The following is a 27,436-nucleotide window of genomic DNA, read 5'->3' as shown; positions in this document are numbered from 1 at the left end:
AAAATGTGAGGGAGGTCATAGGTAAAACTGAGCAGGAGATCAGAAAACAGTTTAAGTATCTTATGCAAAATTTACACTTTGGATTCATTGAAATCATGCTGAATATCAGCTCAATCATGAAAGTTTATCAACAAGTAGGACACTTACAATTGACCATACTCTATTATTAGGGATATACCACGCAACCCTGAAAATGCTATAATCTGCTTTACTGACAGAGAAGAGTGGTATACTGTTCATTGAAGTAGTGAACTAAATTGGGAAAAGCAGGAAATTCCAGAGACCTGAGAAACAAGAGGTCTTACAATATGAAAGCAAACCCCAGAAGTTCTCATTACTCCTAAAAGGAAAGCATATATCCCAGCAGAATATATTCCCAGGGAGGAAGGCGACTAGGAGCAACAACCAGCAAATAAAGCTTCATTTTCACTGAGATGAGGCACTCAGCATTGCAAAATCATCCCTCCAGACCCCTCAAGCTACAAGTTTTGGGTTTTCCATGCTCCATAGGATGATTTCTTCTCTGTAATGTTCCAGTGTAAATATCAACATTTATGAACAAATCATCATCTTGCAGAAAAACGGTAAAATGCTGAAAGAAAACAACCAGTACTAGTGGCTGAACAGAGTGACTCTTTCAAAACAAAACCGGGGTTCAAGTCTATTTTTAATGTAACAGCCTGTTTAAGCGAGCCAAGAAGATGACGGCAGGCTCTGGAAGCGCCAAAGCCATGGCCTCACCAGGCACAACCGAGGGAAACCCCCCAAAAAAGAGCAGATGGAAGCCAGCTGCTGGCGAGCGCCAGGCCAAGTTCACCGGGGCCTGGGTGTCAAAAGCAGGGATCCAGCGGGTTACGGTGTTGGGATGTGGGAAACGCCGGTGGGAGCTGCCACGGACGGTGGGTGTTCTGGGGCGGGAGCCCGGCTCTGTCCCCGCCCGGCCTGGCGCCGAGCCCCCCACCTGCCAGCGCTGGGCCGGGGCGACGCCAACCTGGGCTAGCGCTTGCTTATTAAAGTGACGATTCACTTGCCCTCCCCCGCAAATAACAGGTACAATTAAAAAAAGCCGGCTTCCTTGGGTCTAAAAAAAAAAAAAAAAAAAAGAAGAAGAGCCTCAGCAGCATCAGGCCGTCCCCCCGGCTGAGAAAACCCGCGGCGGCTTTCCCCCTTCCCCGGCGCTTCCGCTATTTCTGGGCAGGGTGAAGCAACGCCGCTTCAGTCTCTCCCCGCCCGGGGGGGTGAAGGCTTCGGCTCCGTCCCATCCCGTCTCGTCCCGTCCGTCCCGTTCCGTCGGCCCGTCGCGCCGGGCGGCGGCGCGGCCCGGCCCCGCAGGGCCAGCAGCAGCGGGGGGCTCCGCGCCACCATGGCCGGCCGCCTGCTGCTCCTCCTGCTTTGCGCGGCGCTGGCGGGCGAGCTCCGAGCTGAAGCAGGCGGTAAGGCGGCACCTTTTTTATTTGGGGGGCAGTGGAGGTGTCCCCCTCCTCACAGCCTTTGGGGGACTGCCGGGGGAACGGGGGAGGCGGTGGCGGGTCGCCGCTGCGGGCCGGGGTCTCGCACCCCTCGGTGCGTGAGGGGGACAGCCCTCCGGTCCCCGCCGAGGGAGGGGGCCCTGCCGCCCCCTGCCTGCCCGGGGAGCCGCGGCCGTTAGTTGGGAAGCGGCGGAGGACGGCAGCGGGCACCTCAGGGATCGTCTTCCCGGGGGGGCTCCGTTCCCAAGCAGGCACGGGGCTTGTGTGCACCTGTGCCGACCCCCGCACCCCGCCGAGAGACGGGCGAGCTCCACCTCGGGGACAGGGAGATGCCAGGGGACACCTCGGGGTGCTTGAGCCCCAGGGGTGCCGTGTCCCGCTGTGGTCCTGTGTGGCCTTTCCCAGGCTGCTGTGCCTTCCCGATTCCCCCCTGTAAAACGGGGTTGCTGGCCCTTCCCGTTGTTCGCACTGGGAGGACAACTGGCCTCACAGCCTGACGTGCTCATGTCCTTGAGGGGAGGCCTGGCCAGGGTTTGGTTGGGTGCACTTGGCCATGGAGAGGCTGGGGTGCAGAGGGGCAGCACGTCCCACCACCCTCTGTTTGTGCTGCTAGGGTCAACACCAAAGTCCAGAGCAGCATCAGCAAGTGACTTTTGAAAAGTCGTTAACTCTTCCTTCAGTGAGTCAGCCTGGTTAGGCTTTCAAATGAGGTCTTCCGCACGTTTCTGGAACATCCTACTTCTGTTGACCAACGCCTGTTGCTCCTTGATGTCTCCAAAGAAGGAAGCATGACAGAAAGCTTGGGAAAGAGAATGACCAGCCTCAGAACACTAATCGGCTAGTTCAAGTTTACAAAAACATCCGCTTACGCGGGTGATATGGAGGCAAAGGAATATAGAGGCGATAACCCCACCGGCTGCGTCCTGTCACTTTCCTGTCACTGCAGAGAGGGATTTAAGGGCAAATAAGATAGTGGGTGAAAGAACTAACAGTTGCTGAGCTTTAAGTTACAAGCACTTTCTGTAAGCCTTCCTTGTGAGGAGCCTTTTCATAATAAGCAGGACTTCAATTTCTGTGTGGGCTCTGTGGGATTGCTTAATATAAATAGCACTAGCAGAATTTGGCTCCCTGTGGCTGATCCACCAATTTCAGTGAAAGCAGAATAAGTCCCCTCTGTGTTCGCTTAGAGGATATTAGGGTATACAATTACTATCACCAAGTTCGTTTATTGGTGAATTGAGTTGCATGAAGGTACGTGCAAGCTGCCCACTGAGCATGAACCACTGGCCTTGACGTCCCATCTGCTGCACTGTCTTCCACACTCCAGTCTGTGACTGAAAAGTATTTTTTCGCTTTAAATTCCAGGTGTTTAGAACATAATTAAATGTCAGTTTCCAAACTCTGCAGTCTTTCCTGGAATGTATGCTTTTTACAGGGTAATTGGCAATTTATTTACTCTAGTGTTGTTTCTGGTTTTCCTGTCTAGTAATGTGTGCACAAGTCACTGGAGAGTAGTGCTATTGTTCATGCACCATGTGGCTGAGCTGAGTTTAATGCCTCTGATCGTTCAGTTTAAATCAACAGCTACCTGCATCTTGAACTCAAAGGCAGCAGGTCTCACACTTCTGTGACGCCAAGCTTTTAAAAAATAAAACAACCCAGCAAACTGAACTCAGGCTGTACTTTCCTGTTAAGGCCCATGTTCATTTACTTCTGTTCTTCGTTAAATCTTCGAACACAGCTGCCTTAGCTCTACCTGCACACGTAGCAATAAGGCAGGAACATTTCTACAGACAATTGGGAAGTGTTGTTAAGAGGGAAGGAAGACCCCAGGGCTGCACAGAATTAGCAGGAGTTGCTAATCCTCAGAGAGAGAGTGCTCTGAGAGATCCTGAGATCTATCAGTCTGTGTGAGGACTAACCTCACGGATCGTGTACTGGGAGAGTGGTGGAAGGGTTTGTTTTGGTTTTGTTTCTACTTCACTTATTTCTAATGACTCCTTACCGAATGTTACCTGCCACCTGTATCATTTTCTCTATTGTCTAGTATTCATCAAGAAAGAAAATGCCGACAAGTTCTTGGAAAGAACAAAACGTGCTAACTCTTTTTTTGAGGAAGTGAAGAAAGGGAGTATTGAAAGAGAATGCAATGAGGAGCGCTGCTCAAAAGAAGAAGCAAGAGAAGCCTTTGAAGACCAGGAGAAAACTGTAAAGATGGACTAAAATGAAACATAGATCTCTCTATATATAATGTTTACAAAATAGTATCAAGGTCTTTTGAGCTGGGTGTCAAAACTCACAAGTTACTCCCAATCACTCAACGCAAAGAATAAATAGTGGGTTTGACTGTGGTTGGAATTGCTAAGCCATAAACATACAATAACTTAATTTAGCTCTTGCAAGGCCAGCCCCTGTTAAAGCCTCTGTTCTTTTACCTGTTCTGATCTGTTCAGTTGCCATTGTGAGGTATTTGACCTTTGAATGACTTAATACTACCCATGTTAGAAATATGTTCACCTTGTCTGAGTGGCATAGATGAGTGTCATGACTATGGTCAAGGGTTCTTAGGTGGAGAGTCCACAGGAAGGTTGAGAAAGCAAATGCTGACATGAACTTCATGGGAGAATTTTGCCGAACTTTTATCAAGCAGCTTTGCAGTGCTTATCGTTTTGTGACTCTCTTTTTTCAGTATCTAAATGGATAGAATGTATACCGTGGACAGTGCTTATACACCTTAATGCTAAATTGCCCACATGGTATGAAGTTTGTATGTATGACTCTTGTGTAACCTTCCCTACCCTGATGGGTACCTAACTTTAGACAGAAATGTGATCTATTCCCAAGCTCAAGGGAGAGTTAAAGAGGTGGGGCAACTATGGGGACTGGGATGAGTAGAAAAGATGATACTTGAAAACTTGAAGTGACTTGGTAGTGGAGTAGAATTGGGAATATGGGCTGTAGGTATGTCGCTGTTAAGAATAACCCTGAAACTGGAGTTAAGGCCAGATTCATTTCACTTTAGCATTACTGGCTGGCCAGAATGCTCTTGGAGTGGCCCTGAGATGACCTCAGTGGGGAGTCATGGGTGCATCGCTGGGGTGCTTCAGAGCATAAAGGTTGGCTGATGTGTAGCAGAACCAGCACAGCCTGTTCTGCCCAGTGACCAGATGTCACTGAAAAGGACTGTCTTGGACAGACAGCATACCTGGAGTCCTCGGTGCAGAGGAAAAGAAGAACACAAATCGAACAACATATTTTTAAATCTCAGGATTTCTGAGGTCCTGATTCATGGGGGTATGGAGAGGGGGAGGGAGACTGAGAATTGCATGTGAGTAAATTCAGTCAAAACTGATGGAAACATACAGTTATGCAAGCAATCAAGTGCCCTATGCTGAGTGAGGCACATTAGGAAATCTCTAAGGAGTTTTAGAAATGTCTGAAAAATGCATGAGACTTGTTCTGTAGAGCTGGGCGCTATAGATGGATCATATGTATTTAATTTATTAAATGGTAGTAGGCTGCAAAGCACTGTATGTGCCTGTAACTTAAGTATTTGTTTTAATTGTTAGCCACAAATATCCTCTGTATGAAAGCACTGATATTTTTCTGAAGAATTTGGTAATTCTCATCTAACTCTTTTTGTCTCCTTTTATATCCTTTTTTCCCCACACCTACCTGTAGGAGGAATTCTGGAACGTCTATGTAGGTAAGAAACACTCTGCATTTGTTTAGAGAATTAATCTTCCTTATTGCAAGGTTAAAAAGGATGCACCTCTGAAGTAACCACTTCCTGCTCCCTTGCTTCCTCTCTTTTCACTGTGGGACACCCTCACTTTGTGTTTCATCTGAATAAGCAATCTGATTTACTGCCTTGCTGTTGCTTGAACCCACTTGCTCCATTCGAAGGCAAGGTTCAGCTGCCTCCAGTTGCTGGGATGATCTTTGTCCTCTCAAAAGAAAGAATAGTGGCCCTTTGCATGCGAAGGATGGTGAGAAGCAGAAACTGGGTGTGTGACTCTGCTGGTCACTTGTCCTCCAGAGAGGCAGCCCCAGATGGGGGAATTTGAGGTGCAAAGAGTCATAGATGAGGGTGATACTTAAATGCCATAGCCAACACAAGGTATTAAACTGTATCGCAGAGTCACTTGCCAGTTTCATGTCATCTTGCACGCCAGAGTGTTGTTGATTCCTGTATTATAGAGCATTTTGTGGAATGTGTTTTCTACAGAACTGTTTGGCACTCAAAGAAGATGTGCCAGTAGACTAGCAGATACTACCCATCAGTCTTTTCTGTTTTTTCTAAAGGTCCGAGTTGTATTTATTAGGGTTCTAACATTTGTAACCACTATGCAGGGACAGATTTTTAATGTATTAGTGTTTGGTAACGTGTTCTCCGGAAAGTACGCGTCCAGCGTTATGAGGAGTACCTCAAAAATGTTGATCAAAGACAGCTCAGCTTTGTCTTTTGGAGTCTGCAGAAAATTGGAAATAGTTGCCATGAAGAAGATGCAGGCTTTCACAATCTACGTGGGGGATGAACTCTGCAACCTACAGGCTGAAATTTCAAGCAAAGCCTGCGTCAGTGTTGCAGTGAACAGGAGTGGAAAATTTCAAACCATTTTCTCATGAGAATATAAGCAGTAGGAACATCAGTGCCAGTGCTCTTAGCGGAAATGCCAGTTTCATACATTTTAAACCACAGTCCACACATGCTTTATTGGTGTTCAGAAGTATTGAAAAACACAGCTACCCACAGCCAAGTTACTAGAACAATTCATTCTTGCTTCCTTTTTTATGTAGGGGATTCTGCAATGCTTTTGTGCAATATCGATATTAAACTCATTACCACAGTGGCAACTACAGTGTAAGGAAAAACTAAACAACCATGGTTTCTAGCAGTAGGGTGCTGCTTAGCTAAGACCACTGCAGAACGGAGTGCTCTGGCACTGCAGAGGAGGCAGAAACCAGGAGCTGTGCTGCAGGCCTTGAGCCTGCCTTTCTTCTGGTAAACAGTGGTCTCACCTTCCCTCTGTTGAGGATGGGCATAAGTCTTCAATGCCTCTGTGGTTGACCACATAGACACAGCATTTGGACCACTGTTGATTTTGGCCATGTGCAGGTACAGAAGGGATGTTGAGATGTGGGGGCAGTGCACAAAGCCCAGCAGATGTACCCTGTGGCAGATAAAGCTGCAGCAGATGAGGTCACAGGCCAGACCCAGCATGCAGGTGGCAAGCTGGATCCTTAAGACGTGCAACTTCTTGCCTTGTGTCTCCTTTGTGGGCATTGCTTTTCTTCCAGCTGCTCCAAACAGGGGCAGGATAGGCAGTAAAACACAGAAATTTGAAAAACACGTTATCTAAAGCAACAAACTATTAAGCAAGTGTCACTTCTCTGGATATCCTCCTTTTCTTATCAAACAGTGCAGAAGAGCAAAGCAGGGTCATGTAATGGGGGAACACATTTGTTACAGCGGGACGCTGGATGGGTGAGACCGTGGCAGCGAGCATCAGTGCAGGAGTGAGATACCTTTGTGGGGGTGGGAGAAAGGGCTGCTACATGAAACGTGCCCCTAAACGCAGTGCAGCCTCACTGTTCTACGTGTAACCAAGTTTGTGAGATACATGTGGCTGGGGCCCAAGAGGCAGGTCAGCCAGTTGTGTCCAGGTCACAGAAAAGAAGAAAGGCTGCAGAACTACCTTTCAAATGTGGGAGATCCCAGCGTAGATGTGGGGAGCATGAGATAAGAGCTAATTTTTTGAAGATCAAGCTCATATCTCCACAGATACAATGGGACAATTTTGGTACTGTAAGCAGCACAAAACAGGAATTTAGCCTGCACACCCAGATTTAGGAGGGGTTTTAAAGCATTTTTTGTTTGTTTGTTTGGTTGTTTTTTTTAATCTTCTGATTAATATGCTGATATCTGTTTCTTTAAATGAACAGCACTGCAGGCAAAATACATGCACAAGGGATGAGATGACCTTTAAGGAAATAAAAGTTGAGTTGTCATTATTATGTGGAAACTGTAGGGAAATGCATGAGGCCAAAAGGTTAATGTCTTCAGATAGCAGTTGCACCGTGGAAATGTCCTGTCTGCTTTTACAGCCTTCACTGTAAATGATGTATATTCTCTGACCATGAAGTATTACTTTATCTTCCTACAAAAAAAAGGCTGTATGTGCTGTCATACAGTAGCCACCAAAAACAGATTGCAAAACTGAGGTTTTGTATATGAATCATTGCTGATATGGAATGATTGCATTTATACTCTTTGTTCCATCTGGAATGTGGCAACTCACAGGACATATGTTTTAAAAGGACATATGAAAGATTGCTTATAAAACTAACACCCCTTCAAAGTTCAATGAAAAAAGCTTGTGCTCTTACAATAATTTGGTTTTTTGGTTTGTTTTTGTAGATGGGAACCAGTGCAGCTCAAATCCTTGTCATTATGGTGGACATTGTAAAGATGGAATTGGTTCCTACACTTGCTCATGCTTGGATGGTTATCAAGGCAAGAACTGTGAATTTGGTAGGTTTCTTCTTTAGAGAACTGTGGCAGTGAATTTCCCAGGGACCTGAACCATAGAGAGTTAATTCTTTCTCAACGAGCATTACTTGCCTCTTGGAAAAATGCATAGAATACGATGACAGTCAACAATGAATTGGAGGACAGTGCCAGAAGCACAAAGTCTTGGTGGCTCTACAGCTAGGTAGTGTTAGAATCATAGAATAGTTTGGGTTGGAAGGGACCTTTAAAGGTCATCTGGTCCAACCCCCTGCAATGAGCAGGGACATCTTCAACTAAATCAGGTTGCTCAGAGTGCCGTCCAACTGTGAATGCTCCAAAGTTACACTTACTCCGAAGAAAGCCCTCTTAATTATGATAGTACCTCTTTACATAAGCTTGAATCCCCAAAACATGCTGATAAAACTAAGCAGCACAGGATTCTTAAAAGTGATATCAAAGAGCCTTTACTCCAAGTCCAGAACTACAGCTTCCCTGCTCAGCTCACAGCAGTGAAGAACCAAAGTAAGCAGATTTCAGTAGACAATGCAGGCTTTTTCAGCCTTGCTAGGAATTATTTTTTGCATATAAATCCTTCCTGAGTCTCACTTCTGTAACATACAGCTACTACCCTAATGATGTCATTGGAACATGTGTCAGTAGCCCAGAAGTAAGAGTGGTGAGCCCAGGGTAAGAGGGTGTGGAACTGAAGTTCAAACATGGGACTGAGGGGAGTGATTAGGAGTTGAGTTTTTTAAGGCATGAGGGAGGAACCATGTGAGGATTTACCAATATCTGGACTTCTTTGTTTTATTCATTCTTCCACTGTCATTTTGTCTCTGCTTTTTAAGCCCACCATGACATGGCCACTGGGCCCACTTGGACTTGGCAAGTATGTTTCATGCAGTGGATGTGACTGCTTTGTAAGGCATAAGCTAATGTTAGCCACTCATGTTATTACTATGATGTGCTTCAGTTGTTTCACAGATGGAGAGACAGATCCTGTTTAAAGACTGAGGTTTAATTTGGTGAACTTCAAGGTCTTCTGCAAAGTCAGTGTTTATTTAGTTTTTCTCCAAACACCTCTTTTACAGTCATACCAAAGTACTGCAAAATAAACAATGGTGACTGTGAGCAGTTCTGCAGCATCAAGAAAAGTGCACAGAAGGATGTTTTGTGTTCCTGTGCAAAAGGGTATGTTCTAGCAGAGGATGGCAAACGCTGTGTTTCATCAGGTATGAAGCCATGTAATAAACCAATAGCAATGGTGGTGAGACTTGTTTCGTAGTTGAAGAATGTTTTGAACCATCACTATTCTGCATGACATAGATTTAACACTGAGGCCAACTGATTTGTATTTCCAAAGCCTTCCGTTTGTGAGGTGATGCGATGGACTTATCAAAATCTAGCTGATTTGGAACCCTTTGCAAGGTGCCTCTCACAGAATTACCTGAGTAAACTCCTCTGTTGTCAGGAGAAAACTGATTGCAGTTTTATCTCATTTACTTAAACACACACCATATAAAACAGCAGCTCGCAAAAACTTTCCTACTGTAGATTTCAGTTAACCTGATCAAATAGTAACTGATGACCTGAAATAATTATGATTAATGCTATTTACATTTGTACATTTTTGTTGTATTTCAACAAACCTGGGAGAGGGATAGATCAACCATATACTCACGATGTCGGGTTTTATATCCTTTATAACTAATAATAAATTGCTGTCATGAGCCGTATTGTTCCTAACATAAAACATTTAGTTTCCTAATTAAGATTGTTTTAGTAAGAGCAAGTACGTGAATACAGCAATGGAAACTTTGAAAAAACTGTCCAGAGACTGAACCTATGGACAAGTTTTAGGACTACAAAATGGCTTTCATTTTTCAGACCTTGTGGTCTTCCCTCTTTGTTGCATCTGCTGAGGTTTTCCTAGTGTTTTGAAAACAGGACAGCTGCATTAACTGCTTTATTATGAGATGGTGTTGTCAAGGAGTTTCCTCTTGTGCTGGTGTTTCTGTCCGTCTCTAATTTTAACATTCTCATCTTCACAGTAAAGTATCCTTGTGGAAAAGTTTTTGTGAAAAGAAAAAAAAGGTCGGTTATTTTACCTGATGATAATAGCGATGTAACTAGTGATCAAGATGGCCCCCTCACAAGTGGCACAAGTTTGGAGGAGGACATTGTTACTACCACAGAAAGCCCAACCCCCCGTCCTGGCAATGAAACAAGTAGCAAGACTCCGTATGTCATTACCAGGATAGTAGGTGGTGATGAGTGTCATCTTGGCGAATGTCCATGGCAGGTAAATCTGGTGTTTGTGCTCTGCATGTAAGCAGAACGTGTTTCTGACAGAAAACGTGCAATTGTTCATTTAACCTGGTTGCCTTCTGAATGTTACTCATGTAGTATCCTGTTTGTAGCTGGAGGTAGCTGAATTGTGTGAACCCAGGCACTTAGATGTGCTGTTCTGCAAACTGCAGCCTTAAAATGTCAAAATGAATGGCTTTGTGCAATTTTAGATGGTGCTGCTTAACCTGTCGCCAGAGAGAGCTTTTGAGTCATGCTGGTCTACCAGTGTCATTTTTGCAGGTTATATTCCAGTTCTGCCTGGTAGTAGTCCATTTAGGTAGTACACCTGAGGGCACGTCAGATAAAGTATGCATTTGTTTCACAAATACGCTTTCATATCTAAGTTTTCCTCTTGAGTTTGGACCAGCCAAAATGAGTTCCTGTATTTGGGACGCTAAGGGGGCGCAAATGGGAACATAACTTGGACAGGACTTCTTTGGGGTGGTAAGTCCAAGGGATGAGGTGATTTGGGGGCTGCAGTCTCCCTGTTCAGTCAGTCAGTGTCTTGTTCCTACAAGATGTTACTAAGGACTGTGAGTGAGGTGACATGGAAGCCAAACATTGACATGGCGTAAACAATTTAGACTCTGTAGCAGTGCATGCCAATCTGTAGCATACATGCGTGTGTGTGCAATTTTAGGAGACGCAATGTAGGACATGTAGTAATAAGTATATATGTAGCATGCAGAAAAATCAATTTTCTATTTATAGCTCATTGAAGTTAAACTGCTCCTCTTAATTCTGCACTTACCTTTTAATTTCACAGGCTGTTCTGTTAAATGAGGCAGGGGAAGAGTTTTGTGGTGGAACTATTTTGAATGAGAATTTTATACTTACTGCAGCTCATTGCATGAACCAATCTAAAGAACTCAAAGTTGTTGTTGGTAAGTGATTATTTATTTTACTCCTGTGATGTTTGAGCACATGTTGCAGACTAAGCTTCTATGCTCTAAATCTCATGTGAGATGTATTCATATTACTTTATGGTTTGTCACTTTGTTGTTATTGTTTTGCTTTTTATAATTTCTTGTTATTGTTGGAATCCTGTTTTGTAATAACAGGGGCAGCTGATGTGGAAGGTGATACAGGTGCATCCCTTTCTTCTTTGCCAGCTAGTTGGAAGTGGTTAAGAACAAAAGTTCTAACAGTGTTGGCTAACATTGTGTTCATCAGACTAGTGCTTCTTCAGAAAGCTGCTCATTCCTGGCACATCTGAAGCATACAGATTTGTTTCTGCAGGAACACTCAGGAAAGCTATGACACATTGGCTAGAGGAAGAAGAAATGAACTCAAATTATGATTGCTTCACTTCCGAGGCATGATACTAGATTAACACAACTTTATATTTGCACTGTTTTAGTCTTGGCCCAAACTACTTTCTCTTACCTGATATAAGCCAGGCTTAAGCTCCTGTAAGAGCTTCCACCTGAAGTTGCATTAGTTTAGCTGAATCAGTTTATGCTTTTATGTAAACTGGTACAAAAATCTCAATAGATAAAAGCTCAGAACTGAAACTGATCCAGGTGCTGCTAATAAATATTGCAATACATTTTTACAGTTTACTTGTATGGTATAAAGGCTTAGGCAGAGTGTTAGGAATGGGTATACTACTCTCCTCCTTTATCAAGGTTGTTCTTAATTTCTTATACTATCTCTATTAATGACCCTTTTAATAATCTTGTACAGGTGAAGTGGACAGAGAAAAGAAAGAACAGTCTGAAACGATGCACACCGTGGACAAAATACTTGTTCACTCTAAGTACATTGCCGAGACTTACGATAATGACATAGCCTTAATAAAGCTGAAGGAACCTATAGTGTTTTCTGAGTACGTTATCGCAGCATGCCTCCCTGAAGCAGACTTTGCTAATGAAGTTCTGATGAACCAAAGATCTGGGATGGTTAGTGGCTTCGGGCGTGAATTTGAAGGTGGACGACTATCCAAAAAACTGAAAGTGCTTGAAGTCCCCTATGTTGATAGGAGCACTTGCAAGCAATCCACTAACTTTGCAATAACAGAAAACATGTTCTGTGCTGGTTATGAAACAGAGCAAAAAGATGCTTGTCAAGGAGACAGTGGAGGTCCCCATGTAACCAGGTATAAGGATACTTATTTTGTTACTGGAATTGTTAGCTGGGGAGAAGGATGTGCAAAGAAAGGCAAATACGGTGTCTATACCAAACTGTCCAGGTTCTTACGCTGGGTAAGAATGGCCATGAGACAAAATTTGTAGTGGTGTGGCTCTTGATCCTTCTGTTACCTAACAAGATGCATTTTCTGTAATGGAAACTTTATTCTTTGTTTTCAGCCACATCTGCTAAACTTGTTTGTAGAGCTGATTCCTTAAAGTTATGGTGCTGCTTTTTGTTTTATTCCTGGCTTTAAGCATGTATATGTGGACTGCGGGTGTTGGTTTGAATTTGTGCAATGAGGGGCTTTCCCCAAATAAAATGGCTGCTGAGTGGGGTCTTTTGTTTGCCTGTTTGGTTACTTTTATATTGCCATTTTGGTTCCTGTCTGTTTGCTCAAGTGCTTCCACCAGATGCTCCTGGACATAATATGAGCCTCCACTAATCATGATGGAAGTGGGAAGGACAGGACTTCAGTTAATCCTCATATTGCAGCCAGCTGACTCAGTAGGGAGTTTGTTATTACTAGAGCTGTTTAGCTTCTACCTGCAGATGCATTTAGAAGATTAAGGAAGCAGGGAAGCTTGCTTGGTAGAAGCTGAGACATGAGTAAGTATTCAACATGTGATGCTAAATAACCACATGTTCCACAAAATTGCCTGCATAGGTCACAGCAGCTAATTAAAATGGGGTTTTGCTTTATATGGATTGTACTTCACTTTAGTTTAATTTGAACACTTCTGTTCTGCTCATCAGAGAAAAAAAAAGTGTATGTTCAGTTTCCTGTGTCATGCTCTGGATTGTGTATGGCTGAGGATTGGAAAGGTCCTTGCATGTGTAGTTGTCCCAGAAGTTTCTGTAAGGTGCAATATTGATGTACACCAGCATTTGAAATAAAACATTATTTCTTTTTTGTTCTTTTTTATTTTATTTATTCGCTCCAGTCAGTTTACAAATATATGAAGACAAAATCTCATTTAAGAGTGAAAAAAGACTGAATATCCCGAAACAAATACGTGATGATTTATATCATCAGCCTTATATCAAGGCTGATGAGGAGGCAGAGAATGGAGGGGGGTAATTGAAAGAGTTTCACTGGCCTAGAGGTTCATAAATAGCAAGTCAGATGCCAAGATACTAATTTTCTTAGAAAGAAGCAAACTCAGCCAGGGATTTCCCTTCCATAGTCTTTTCAGGTACTATGATCTGATCGGTGTTACAACGTTTCCAGGCAGAAGCTCTGCACTCTGATGGGGTTTTTTGTATATGGAGTGGTGTTCCTCCAAATATTTTTCTTTAAACCTTCTCAGCTTCAGTCCTAGTTACAAAAATCATGGAAAAATTTACAATGGAAGGGATAAGGCTAACATCAAAGTTAGAGCAGGTTGTGCAGGGTCTGGTCCAGTCAAGTTTTGAAAAACTTCAGGGGCAGAGATTTTGTTGCCCTATGGGCAACCTGTTCCTGTGCTTTAGCACTCTCATGGATAAAATTTCTCATGTCCAATTGGAATTTTGCAACCTCTGACTGCTGCCTCATCTTTCTATGGGTACCTCTGGGAAATAGTTGGCCTTGTCTTCACTGTAATCCCCGGTTAGGCAGTGGGAGACTGCAGCTAGATCCTCCAGCTCTCCCTGGCTGAACAAACCCAGACCCCTCAGCCTTTTATTGTGCAGCGTGTGCTCTAGGCCCCTAACCCTCCTTTCCAAGGCTCCTCCAATCTGTTATGCTCCCCTCTTGCCTGAGGTACACTGAACTTCACCAGACACCTGCTACTTAATCTCTTAGGCTTTGAGCTGGTAGTGGCAAGTTTCGTATAGCAGGTGCTGTGAGCAAAACAGGTTGAAAAACTAGAAATACACTGCAGTCAGCAGTAAATGCGGACAGGAGGAACTACAGGTCAGTTACCCCAGCTTGATGGTCTCCACGTGCATAAACCCTCAGTGGGCTTACTTCAGTGTTTGTTCAGCAGTGTTTGCTCCCTGACTTCTGTCCATGGATTCCTCTTTGTACGTTCTAATCCCTTCTCCTGCGTTCACTGGTAGCCTGCCCTGTGCTCCATCAGGGTGAAACATCCCCCTCAAAGGGACAACCTCAGGCCTAGGTGCTACCCGAATGCTATTTATGTACTCGTGCTAAGGGCATTCTTCTACTTCAGTGAAGCTTGAGGACTGAAGTGAAGTTAAGCCTGGACTATATAAGGTGTTGAGGTGGCTGAGGGGAGGACCTTCCTCTGGCAATCATGGCACTTGCTGGGTTTTATTGGCAACTGGTGTGTATATACGTCCGTGTCAAGCCAAGTAGCACTTTGAGAGCAAGCACAGAGCTGGTTTAACAGATGGGCATGCAAAAGGGTGATGGAAGTCCATGTTTGTGTGCGCGCAACATGACTGTGCTTACAAGAGAAGTGTCATTATTCTGCAGAGTATGAGAGACTGTCCTTGGGCTTTGCAATCGGAGTTTGTCTTTTACAAGCAAAACTGGTTCCTAGAGAGCCTTTCATCCTGTGCCATGGTGCCTATAGTGCCCAAGGCTAAAGGACTTTATTCCATTCCTCATTTTGTAACAGTGTCTCTGCCATGCTGAGAGGACATGAGTGAAACATCTGCTTGCATTTTGGCCCCCTGCCAAAGCCTGTAACCACCTCTAGGGCTTGTAAGAAAAGAAAGAATTAAATCACACTTTTTTTTAATGTAGACTAATAGTTTTGGGGTAATTTCACACAGCAAAATTTGAACAGATTGTAAAATCCAGGCAAGAGGTAAGAGCACACAGCTGCTGAGTGAACTGGTGGATTTTAAAATATCAGCGCTCCTCACAGCAAGCAAACACTGCTGGTTTAGGCAAGAGCTGACCTTTACCAAGGATGGTGAAAGGAGATGCTCTAAGCTACCCTCTAGCACTCAGGCTTCCTCTGCCTTCAAGGAAAAGCCAGTCCTGAGAAGAAAGGGAAGAAAGGAAGAATGGTAAGTAAAGAGTGCAATCACTTTGAGGCTTTGGAAAGGACTGATATGAAGAGTAAAAAGGTAAGACGTTGCTCAGGCCTAGAGCAAGATGATGTATCTGGGCAAGAGACTTGTGCACGAGGCACTGGGCTTTGAAAAAAATGAGGCTTCTTTAGACTAAAATAGAGAAAGTCTGAGAAGAAACATAGCAATAACCTTCGTGTGTGCAAAAGTCTGCTGCAGAGATGTAGGGACTGATCAGGTCTTCGTGTCTGTGGTGAAGATAAGAAGGCATAGCACATCTCAGTTGCAGCAAGAAAGTTTCAGGGAGATCCCAACTGGAAGCAATTTCCCAGAAGAATCCTTCGCTGGAGCCTCAGCCAATGTGCCAACAATAATAGAGGTAAACTTGATCCCTTGTGGGCTCAATAGGCTGGGCCGGGTGATCCTGGAGGTCTTGCCAGCCCCCGTTTTCTGTGCTTCCAGGTGAGCCACACAAGCAAAGGGTTACAGTTACGGCCATGCATTTGTGAGCTATGCTAGCACAGTACTAAGCAAGGTTTTCCTTCCTCTTTACTGCTCCCTGGCAGAGGTGACTTGCCTGACAGGGTTGTCTTCTATAGGCAAGGCCCCAGAACACAAGGCCCTGTCAACAGCTATCCCCATGGAGGGGTGTGAGCCAAAAAAACCCCAACCAAACCAAAAAACCCGCAGCATCCAGAATAAGATGGAAATTGATGCATTTGTGAAAGTATGTTCTGGCCTGGTGCTTGTGACAGAGACTGGATTTTGTGTATCCCAGAAGCCACATACAACTTGCTGCATCTGTAGAGGATACCTGCTTACCAGCTCCACCGGATTCAAAGGCTTCACCTACGAGCATGACCATCAATTTCACCCTACTTAAAGCATTTCGAACTACAGTGGTTTGCAATAAAGGAGACCAAAACCTTGTGCAATACCTTATAGGACTAACCCAGAAAAAAAGCCTGACTTTTCCCTCTTGTTTTTTCTTCCTCTGATTAGCTCCATGCTTTACTTGCTTCCTAAGGCACTAGCAGAGCTGGGAGGCAACATCTTTCCAAAATGCTTACTGAACACTACAAATTTAGTGCCCTGAGCTACTTCTCACTTCTGAGCCACTTTCCTGCTTCTTTCCAGCCTGCAGAAGGCACAAAGCTCTGGCTCTGGTTGTTCTCTCTTCCTTGGGGCATGGGCAACAGCCAGATCACTTACTCTAGCTCCTTGCTGCCTGGCTAGTAAAGGTCTCTTAGGGAGATTTTGTCCATATTTTCTGAAGATGTAGAGCCACCCACAGTGGATAAGGAGAGAGGGAATAGCCATAGACCATGGTCCTGCAGAGAAAACCCCTATATGGCAGTGTGGTATCGGGTATTTCGGTAGCATAACCAAGTTTAATCATGCAACCACATGTTATTCTACTGAGGCAGAACCTGCCATGGTTTATGGACTCCCCTCTTCCTGAGGAGTCTGAAATGCACAGGTGTCACAGCCTTGGTGCCAAACACATGCTGCTCATGCAGGAGAGAGGGGCTTTGCTGACACAAAGCACCTGCAAGCTACGAGGGTGGCATTGCTGCAGCACAGTGGCTTTTTTCTGTTTTAACATTGTCCCATGCTGACGTTGAGCCCAGGCTTTGCTCTTAGAGGTTTTGTTTTCTCATGAGTTAATGACCTTTGCACTGTAGCATTTCTCATTTAGCAGCTGCCCCAGAGCCCTGCAGAGAAACCAGTGGGAGATGTGTGGTGAGCTCGGAGGATGGCAATGGCAGGCTATCGTGGGACAATGTGGCTTCTTCCTGTTGTCCTCCTTTTCCTTCAGATGGTGCATACAGGTATGGCCTTTGCTTTAACTTGGCTTTGCACTGCTTTGCCTAAACCACACAGGTAATTATTTGCCATTATTTGTGCTTTGTGGACCAGAGTGACATGAGTGAAAAGCTGGTAGCTTTGCTTTCTCACCCACCTTGCTCCCATTTGTCTGTTGCAGTGCAAGAATATCCAGGGCTGAGTCACTGGGGGAATACTATTTTGGACTGAAATAATTGTGTCAGTGTAAAATACAGGGTTAATATGTCAATATGCAGGGCTTTCAAACTGACAGCACAATGTGCTATTCTTACATCCTCAAAAAATGTGATAATTAAATAATCCTTACTATCCATTCACAAGCTATTGGGTGACAAAATGAACTCCACAAGGTTTAACAGCACAGAGGGGAGCAAGAACCCTACACTGTCACCCACTGTGCTTGTCTAAGTCTCAACACAAACATTGCATCTCCACTTTTGAGGTTGGACCCTGAGATGCTTCTCTACAGAGGAAGTGTGTGAATCATACTGCAGACATGATGCATGCCTTGTTGTCTAATTTTGCTGTAAAAGTCACTTGGTGATTACAGAGGGTTAACTGGAGACAAGTGAACAAACACCTGAGTCATCCACATTACAAGAGCTGGGAATTAGAGGGACATTTTGACATCCCAGAGATGAGGGTGTAAAGGTACTTAGTGGGACACGGGTTGCCCTGACAGTCTTCAGGATATTTTGAGGAAAATTTTCTCATACAAATATGTAGAAAGCAATTTTCAGTGCACTCATCTACATTTGATTTTGATCAACAGACTAGAAGTGGCTGATGATACAAAGACAGAAGATGACTTTAGTAAAACTAACTGTAAAATGACAGAGCTCATGAAGGAAGTAAAGAAAAGAATAAGAGAATAAAATTAATCTATCTTTTAAAAGAGAGAAACATCAAGCTACTTCTAAAAACCTCCACAAAAACCCAAAGTGTGTAAGGCACGTGTCCAAACTATCCCAAGGTCAAGAAAGGACAGGAGGATTAATTAAAATCATGAGCTACTTCATAACCTGACCTCCAGAAGGAAGTGTAGAAAAACCTAGGTCTGTATAAAAGAATTGCAAACATCCTGGCACAAAACCAGAAAAGCTAAGGAGTAGGTAAAATAAGATAAACATGTGAAAACCAAGAGCTGATCTAAGTGTATGGATATTGGAAAGGAGACCAAGAGGAATGTCAGCCTGTTCCCAATGGAGAAGAAAATCTTTATTCCTTAAGGCACCAGATTACTCATGTCCAACCAGGAGGAAAGAAATTGCTGAGTTGCACTAGTCAGGAGCAAATCACATCAACCTCTTCCAAGGACAGGAAAATAGGCTGGGTGGCTGCAAAAGATGCAGTACATGTCAAGTCTCTCCATTAAGGGAGGCTTCTAACATAATTTTATATAATGCTTTTATCATAACAGAAAGAGAAACACTGGTCTGAAAGAAACTACTGTAAATTTGGTGCACATCTGGTTGAGAAACTGTGCTAATTGGTTAAAAGATTATATGGAGTGCAGGGCTCCACACAGGTGAGCCTGAGAAGCTCTGATACTTGGTATTTTCCACAGTGACATGCAAGATAGAAGAGAGTGTTTACTCATTATATTTGTAGCTCATTCCAGACTAGAAGGACTACCATAAGTGGAAATGAGAGTTCAAGACAATCTTGTGAAACTGGAACAGTGGTCCAACATAAATAGGAGGCAATTCAGTAAACACAAAAACAAAATTTCACCCTCTGTCCCACAATACACAAGCAAGGAAATTTGTAAAATATATAAGAAAAGCAAAAAGTCTTCTCCGTTTTCATGAGGATGAACAGCTAGGGCAAGAAATAATGAGATCCCACTGCTCTGAGGGACACTCAGGTTAGATATTAGGAAAAACTTTTTACATGTTGTAGTTAAGGAGTGGATTAAGCTGCGTGGGTGAGCTGTGGAATCTCATTGTGAATCTGTGGGAACAGGTTAGACAGCACCTGTTAGAACTGGTTTACTTCTCCTTGCTCTCACACTGCTACTGCCAGGAAGAGGTCTCCCATTCTGCAAGTGATCTTGCAATGCCAGGGACTGAGCTAAGGTAAGGTGAGTAGTAGGAGCTGTACACAGATGAAAAAGGAATATTGCAAGGGTATACTAAGAGTTAAATACTACATTCATTACTAATACTTTAGTTGCTCCTAATTTTAGCCTCTTACCCACACCCAAGTTCATCTTTGCCTTAGTATGATGGCTGTTCTGGTGAGTATGGATTATCCCTTGCTTTGCCTTCAAGTTGCCAGTTATAGCTGGGAAACACAGCATAAGATGTAAAATAATAGTGATGTACCTAATGTTGACAGATTACCATTTATAAAATAATGATAGTTACAACTGTTGTTATTACTAAGGCCTTTGGCAGGAATTGCACAGAATTTCCCAAAACGGTGGGGTGTTTGGCTAGTGTTTGCAAGTGAGGTTTTATGAGCTGCTTGTGCTTTTATGAAATCACCATGAATCTGTAACCTGCCTATACATTTGTGTCCTTTGCAGTCATACCAAATGCATGCAAGGTCAGCAATGGGAACTGTGAGCAGTTCTGCAAAACTGAAGATGAAGGAGTTGTATGTTCCTGTGCTGCTGGCTATGCCCTGGGCAGTGACAACAAAACCTGCGTTCCTGTAGGTACAAAGCCACACTTAAAGTTCATTCTATTGGACACACATCACATCTTCACCACGTTTGGGAAGTGCTGGTGTGTTGCAGTGCCGTCGTAGCATGAAGAATGATGTTAACTGTTCGCGCCTTTCACATGGCTTGCTTGAGGTGTTGCCAACAGATTTAATAAGATCTTAGCTAAAGGTCATGATTTAAGTAACATCAAATTGCACAACTGTTAGTGATGTGCAGAAACAAAAATAGCTCATGGAAGTGTTCTGTGCAAGTGGGTGCATTCTTGGAGAGGACTGCAAAACCCATGTCCCAGCAGGTATGAAGCCATATGAGAAATTGGTGATTCAAACGGGGACCAGGTTTCTCTTCTCTCACAGACTGAAACAGGCCTTTCATGCTTCAGGAGATGTTATTAGAAAGCAATGGGTTAGATTCATCATTGGTGAAAATTGGTGTCTATTTCTGAGGCCTCCAGGGTGTGCTGAACACCTGCAGATCCAAATGAGTAGGAACCCAAGAGGCTTCTCCCTTTACAATATACAGTTCACAAGGATTCATTATAATTTCAGTGTAGTGACATAAAGTGATTGCAGTGTATCTCACCTGTTTCCCCTCAAATATCACCTTTTCCATTTAAAAGGAATACAACCTGCCTTTCTGTTTTCTTCTAAAAGCAGGTTTTCTATAGTTAACTTACAGTAACCTAAACACATGAATAACTACTGACATTGAATTTAAATCCATCAGTTTTGCCTGCATTCAAAGTGAACATTAACAATTATTAACCTTAGTCTGTTCTTCACCAAAAGGGTTGCCAAGCACTGGAACAGGCTGCCCAGGGAAATGGTTGAGTCACCATCCCTGGAGGTATTTAGAAGACCTGTAGATGTGGTGCTTAGGGACATGGTTTACTGGTGGACTTGGCAGTGCTAGGTTAACGGTTGGACTTGATGATCTTAAAGGTCTTTTCCAACCAAAATGATTCTATGATCCTGTCTGTCTGATGATATTTGCTATAATGCCCTTTGTAATTTCATACTAAATTGTTGTCAGGAGCTTATAATTCTTAACACAGAATACTTTGCTGTGTTTCCCAATTACAAAAGATTTAATAACAGCAGGTACTCAAAAATAATGATGGCAATAATAGAAGATATTTAACTTTTAAATACTTTGAAAATACCGAACCCATTTGCCCACTTGCTCAAAATTGGCAAGTTTTAGAAGTGGAAAATTATTTTTATTTTTCAACCATTCTGGTCCTTTTGCATTTGCAAAGTTTTTGTTAATGTCTTGAAAAATCTAGCAGAGCCAACCCTGATAAGGACACCTGAATATCTAATTAGATTGCAAAAGGCTGCTGTCAAGTTTTCCTCGAACTGTTAAGTGAGTTTTCTCTCATTTTCATCAAGAGTTGATTCCCTGAAAGTGACCTGTTTCCCTGAAAACCATTTTCTTCCACTGTAGCTACCCATCTGTAACTCTAAAGGCTGCTTTTGACTGCAAACCCCGTGTTCCAGCAGGTTTGAATAATTTCTTGCAATGAAGTACAACACGAGGTGCACTGGAAGCTAGATTTACTTTTCTGACCATGAAGCTGTCCCTTATAGCAAGGGCTCTGTCAGACAAACTCTGTTGAACGGCACTTTGGTGACAGAAATTGATTTCAACAGCAACTGTCTGTCCTTCTGCTCTGCTAGAGGTTACTGTCCCTTGCATGTCACTTGACTTGGCACCTCAGGGACAGCACAGGCACCACCCCCCACAGAAATGGAAGACCGTGGTCCTCCACATCCTGTATATTGGCTTAAATCAGCAAGAAAGGTAGCTCTGAGCTAAAGTGAAGGCTGGTAACAGCAGCTGAAACTTCACAGCTGTTTGCTCAGTGTTACGGACGGGAACGTCTTGCTCTCCACATGCAACACGTGCCTCAAAGTCCCAATACAATCCAGACATCAAGTATTAGCGTTTTGGTTTTGCCTTTGCAGTCAAGTTCCCGTGTGGTAAGCTTCAGAGAAGTCATGAAGCCAGTCAAGAGAAAGTCACAGGAACCACAGCAAGTCCAGATGCTCATCCTGAAAATGAGGAAACCACTGAGGCCCCAAGCAGCCATCCAGAGGTCACCAGGGAGGCTGACCATTTACCCAGCGCGTCCCCGTGGCACGTAAGGCACCCTTGTCCTGCAATGTTAACACCTGGCCCTGCTCACCAAGACTGGCAGCCGTTTACTCTTCATCATGCTCATCCTCACTTGCCAAGGGGACCTAACTTGATTTGAGACAGACTTCCCTGGTGTCAACATTTTGGGTGGTCGTTCCACTCTCCTGAGTACTGTGTGTCTGCATAGGTCTCCTACGATGAATGAAGTGGTGTCTCCATTTCAGCATCAAGCAAATGCTGAGAGGAGGATGCTAGAAGTAGGGTTGCAGATACGGGACGTAGAGCTGGGTGAGCCACAGGGCCCCTTCCCTGCCAGCCACCCCACGATTCAGGTTGCAGCATGGTGGTATCAGAAGAATAGCCTGAGTTCCTGTTGTGGCCAAGACTAAAGTGAAACAAAAAAAACCCAAACAGGAACAGTGTTATTACAATATTAACTATATTTTGTTTAAAAAATAGCAACCAAAAACTGATGGTAAAATAACTGAATGCAGAAACTCCGCTTTGAGCCAGGAAAAAGGTCTGTCTTGACAAGTTTCCCGCTGTGGTGGCTACACCTCAGTGTAACTCTCACCACCTCTGAATGAAGGATGCCTTTGACAGAAAATACATGTGAAAATGTCTACTTTAAGAAAATTGTTTGAATCTCAACTAGCTGTTCAGGATTTCTCTGTACATATGTTTTTGTGGTTTACCTTTCTTCTCTCTCTTTGCAGGCAGTTCTAGTAAATAAGTACAACGAATGGTTTTGTGGGGGGACAATTCTGAATGAGTATTTTATACTTTCTGCAGCTCACTGCATTAAGCAGTATAAAGACATACAGGTTCTGGTTGGTAAGTGCTTCTCGTTTTGCCCTTTACTACAAAAATAAGAAACTGTCCCATGTTCTGGTCTCCATGTGCAAGACACTGAACTCTGCCAGGGTTTTTCTTACCCTCTTGTTATTTCTCATTGCTTCATCTTGTCTCTTGATTAACGGTGAAATACATGTTCAACTTTGTGGAATGGACAGTTTAAGCTTGGCTTGGCCTAGTGTAGCTTGTATATGATAGAAGCCAAGTATAACCTGGGAAGGTATGCAGGCAAGTAAGGTTGAGCTGATGTAGTTAAATTGGTCTAACATTACACCTTTATGCAATTTCCTGTGTTGGTCAAACCTTGTAGAATTCCAGATGCCTCATTCAGATGTTAGCAATAACTGTTTTGACAGCACGTAGATACTAGTCTGAGATTGTTCCATACCTGAAACCTCAAATTTGTTATTTATTACTGTCATTTATGAAAAAGTAGTTTATCACACTGAAACATGGTGTTCTGAGTCATAAAAATTGTACTCAGCCTACAATAGTAAGACAAAAATTGTGTTTGCCTAAACTCCAATTGTCTGTCCATTTAATTCCCAAAGAGACTTCATACAAATTGAGAACGACTAAATATATATAAATTCATAAATTTTTGTGTGCAGAACGTCAAAGTTTTAAAAGACAATGAATATCTACTTCCTGTTTAAGTCTGGTTTACTATGTTGTGCTACATATGAGAGGGGCAAGGTCCGTCTCTTCTGAGTTGAGGTTTTGGTTGTATATCATAAGGGTGCCGTTGGGAATATTGTAATGAAGCCCTAAACTTTTATCAAAGCTTTCATTGAGAGTATTATTCCGATAGCGAAGTTCTGGTTTTCTACTGGCTTGGCATTTTGGCAGCCCTCTAAAACCCCTCCAAAATGCTACAGCATCAGGATACAGGACTGGTCTATTTTATTTGCACAGTACAATACCTACACAAAATGCAAGGAACTTTGGTCTCTTCTTTTATTGAGATGCAGTTTAGATTTATTTGTTTGTATTGTGTTATTAAAAACTACTTTAATAATCTGACACAGGGATGGTGGACAAAGAAAAGGAAGAGCCAAGTAGAGCAATGCACAGAGTGGAAAAAATAATTCCGCATGCTGAATTTGATAATAAAACATATGACAGCGACATAGCCCTTCTGAAATTAGAGGAACCTATCACATTTTCTGAGGATGTTATCCCAGCATGTCTTCCAGAAAAAGACTTTGCTAACAATATTCTGATGAGCCAAACATTTGGAATTGTCAGTGGCTTTGGGAGAACATTTGAACGTGCGCAGCTGGTCAAAAGAATGAAAGTGCTTCAAATCCCTTACGTGAACAGGCGTACTTGCAAGCTTGCCCTTTATAGCCCGGTCACGGAAAACATGTTCTGTGCTGGTTATGATAAAGATGGAAGAGATGCTTGCCAAGGAGATGGAGGAGGCCCCCATGTAACCCAATATAATGGCACTTATTTTGTTACTGGTGTCATCAGCTGGGGAGAAGGGTGTGGAAGGCAAGGGAAATACGGAGTATACACCAAATTGTCAAAGTTCCTACCCTGGGTAAGAAGTGTTTTGACAGAAGACTCTTAATGCTTTGACATGTAATCAACCTAATTGTTTTAGCCATCAGATTTGATCCCTAAGTAATATTTTCCTTTTTTTAACATGCTTGCTAAAATTCTGATAGTTTGTGCTTCCCTTAAAAGATGCCATCTATTCCTTCATGAGCTCATGCCTGGTTTTCAGAAGGTGGGTTTCAAACAGAGCTTACTGGTTTTGAACAATAATGAAATTTCTTCAAGTGGTTTAGGAACTCCTCCTGCTCTTGCTGTGATAAGCTAAATTTGTCTATTGGAGGCTTTGCCTGTGCTGATAAGCCCCCTCCCATTGCAATGAAAGTTGGAACTAACTCAAGATTTCTGTGGCAGTACACGCTTTCTAGAAACAAATCAGACTAGGATAATATCAAAGTAAGACAGTATCAGAATAGGACAGCATTTTAAAAGCCTCTGGAAAAGCTACCTAGTTTTCTAGATTTATATACGTATACACAGGAAAAGCTAGAAAATGTGAAAACCACCCATGTATCCACAAGGGTCTAAATAACTGGGCATGTCACTAAATCAAATGAGTTGTTAGATGAAGCTCATTGAATGGAAAGGCTTGATTATCATCACCTAAATCACTGGTGTTCTGGTATTTTCTTGCTTTCTTTCCGAGATACTTTCTTCACCAGCATTATTGATGTCATGATTTTGGCTATAATAAAGTGAATGCATTGCATACCCTAAAAATTACAATAGTGTTGTATATCCTCATTTATATAAAGCATTATTTCAATTATTCACAACTGAAGAGTTTTTAAATCTACAAGGATAAATAATCTTTCAAGACTAAAGAAAAGCCTGACTCTCTAATCAGCTGAACCTGACATCCTCTGTCTGCCTTATTTCAATCCAGAGGGGAAAAAAGACTTGTTTTTCAGCCAGCTCAGTGGTACATAAAAATGGTGAACTAGATATTAAGATATTTGATACATGGAACTGCGGGCTGTGCTCAGGCGTGTCCCAGGGCCTGCGGGGAGGCCATTGCACTGGGCTTGCGCTTGCTGACCCATTCCCTCATTGCCACCCATCTCTCCTCCTACCCAGCCCTGCATGACCACTTGCCCTGGCTCTGCAGCACCCCTAGTTTATTCATAACCTATTACAAAAGGCACGGAAACCTTCAACGGGCTTCAATCGCCGTCTTTAGCTCAGCGTGCATTCAGAGGAATCAGTCATCTGAGCTTCTCCTTCCTCACCTCCCAGTTTGCATTGCCAGGCATGAAACACCATCACCAACCTTCACAGATGTTCAGTACCAGGTAAGAATAAATTCTGTCTGCAGGGACAATTATCCCAGCTGCTTAATTGCACAGAGAATTGCAGTTCTCACTTGGGACACAGATCAAGGCACACATCATCTATGCTCTGCCTAAATGCTGTTTGAGTCTTCGCAGAGAAGACAGAGTTTTAACTCAAGCCATCCTGGAAGATTTACTTTGAAACTTGAATAAGTTTTTTTTGCCATCATTTTTCAATACGGATGGATTTTATTTTTTTTTTCCCCTGTCATAAATGCAGAAGTCAACTTCCACAAAGGCAATCCAGCAGTGTGGCAGTTGCACAAGTCCACAGAGCACGTCTCCCATGGACAGGGAGTCAGGTTTATGCCAGCAGCCACTTCCACCACCCAGTTACGTCGGTGTGGGCTGTGGATGGAAGCTCTCAGGCACTGGCTTTGCACTGGCACGGCTGAGGTCAGGTCAGGGCTTACCTCCACCCAAATCTGTTGCTGAGGAAGTGACCGGCTGGTCATGGGAATGCCTTAAATCACAACATCTGGACACAGCTGCAGGGCTGCTGCTCCACGACCTCAGGGGAGACAATCAGGCAGAAGAGAGAGGAACAGGAAGCAGCATTAAAAAGTCTGAATTCCAGGTAAATTCCAAACACTTTCTTATCTCCTCATCACCCACTTCAGATTGTGTCAGTGTTCCAGGAGTCTGCCAGAAAATCCTCTGTTTAGGTTGCTCTGTAAGCCATCCTTGACCTTTTTTATTCTGAAGTCCAGGTTAGGGCAATGGGAAGATGTTATCAGAGAAAATGGGAGAAAAATCATAAAATCCTCATCCAAATGGCACAGACTCCAAAGTGATTTTTCTGGATTTTTCACAGGGGATCAGGATACTGCTCATCCTGGGGCAAAATTAACCACCTTACTAATCCCCCTGATCCATCACTGAAGCTGTATCTAGGAGCTTAAGTGAAACAGCCTTGTCTGTGCATGTGCTCTGCCATCCTCTGGCTGTTCCATACCCAGTTTTATTGCTTGCAATTTTGCTAGGGAAAAGGATGTTAAGATAAAAGTGGAGGAAAAAAAGGTAAAGAAACACAAAGGTGGAAGTGAAGAAAGAATGTATTTTAATAAATGAAATATTAACAACAATTGCTATTTTTAGCAATGTATGCACAGAAATTGAAAATGTCAGAGCTTGCATCTACAGAGATCACAGAACCATAGAAGGGTTTGGGTTGGAAGGGATCTCCAAAGATCATCTAGTGCAACCCCCTGCCATGGGCAGGGACACCCTCCACTAGACCAGGTTGCCCAAAGCCCCATCCAACCTGGCCTTGAACACTTCCAGGGAGGGGGCAGATGTCAGAGTAGTTCCAAGTGGCTTTTTTTTTTGCTGCCAGGCTGTCAGGAGACTTGCACAACCTTGTGGCTAGGCCCAAGTCCTTGTTGTGGGTGCAGCATCCACAGGAGAGAATCAGAGCTCCCCGGGGTTACATTCCTCCCCCCTGCCAGCTCCCCCTGTATTTCCTGCAGTCTGTAACCACACCAGAAGGGCAGTGCTGACACTCTGAAATGGCTGCAAGTTCCTCCATCTTTCAGAAATGTTGATGCACTTTGAATTTGGCAAGAAAAACTTTTTTTTTTTTCCCTGCAGGTGGTGAGCAGAA

General features: G+C 43.4%; 2 protein-coding genes across 2 annotated transcripts; both read left to right on the top strand.

Annotated features, from left to right (window-relative positions):
* The first annotated feature begins 993 nt into the window (after positions 1–993).
* F10 (coagulation factor X) lies at positions 994–13,375 on the top strand. The gene is made up of 8 exons (XM_054830385.1): positions 994–1,433; positions 3,517–3,677; positions 5,151–5,175; positions 7,891–8,004; positions 9,075–9,215; positions 10,035–10,285; positions 11,099–11,216; positions 12,019–13,375. The coding sequence occupies exons 1-8, from the start codon at positions 1,364–1,366 to the stop codon at positions 12,564–12,566; spliced, it is 1,428 nt and encodes a 475-aa protein (XP_054686360.1). The 5' UTR covers positions 994–1,363; the 3' UTR covers positions 12,567–13,375.
* Positions 13,376–17,114: 3,739 nt separating this feature from the next.
* On the top strand, positions 17,115–25,225 carry LOC129208143 (coagulation factor X-like). Its single transcript, XM_054830401.1, has 5 exons — positions 17,115–17,261; positions 19,808–19,939; positions 21,916–22,091; positions 22,804–22,921; positions 23,971–25,225. Exons 1-5 carry the CDS (start codon positions 17,186–17,188, stop codon positions 24,516–24,518), a joined length of 1,050 nt encoding a protein of 349 aa, XP_054686376.1. The 5' UTR covers positions 17,115–17,185; the 3' UTR covers positions 24,519–25,225.
* The last annotated feature ends 2,211 nt before the right edge of the window (positions 25,226–27,436 follow it).

Source organism: Grus americana, chromosome 1 (genome assembly GCF_028858705.1).
Source record: "Grus americana isolate bGruAme1 chromosome 1, bGruAme1.mat, whole genome shotgun sequence".
NCBI lineage: Eukaryota > Metazoa > Chordata > Aves > Gruiformes > Gruidae > Grus > Grus americana.
The sequence above is the reverse complement of the archived record's forward strand: the minus strand, read 5'-3'. Positions and strand labels throughout refer to the sequence as shown.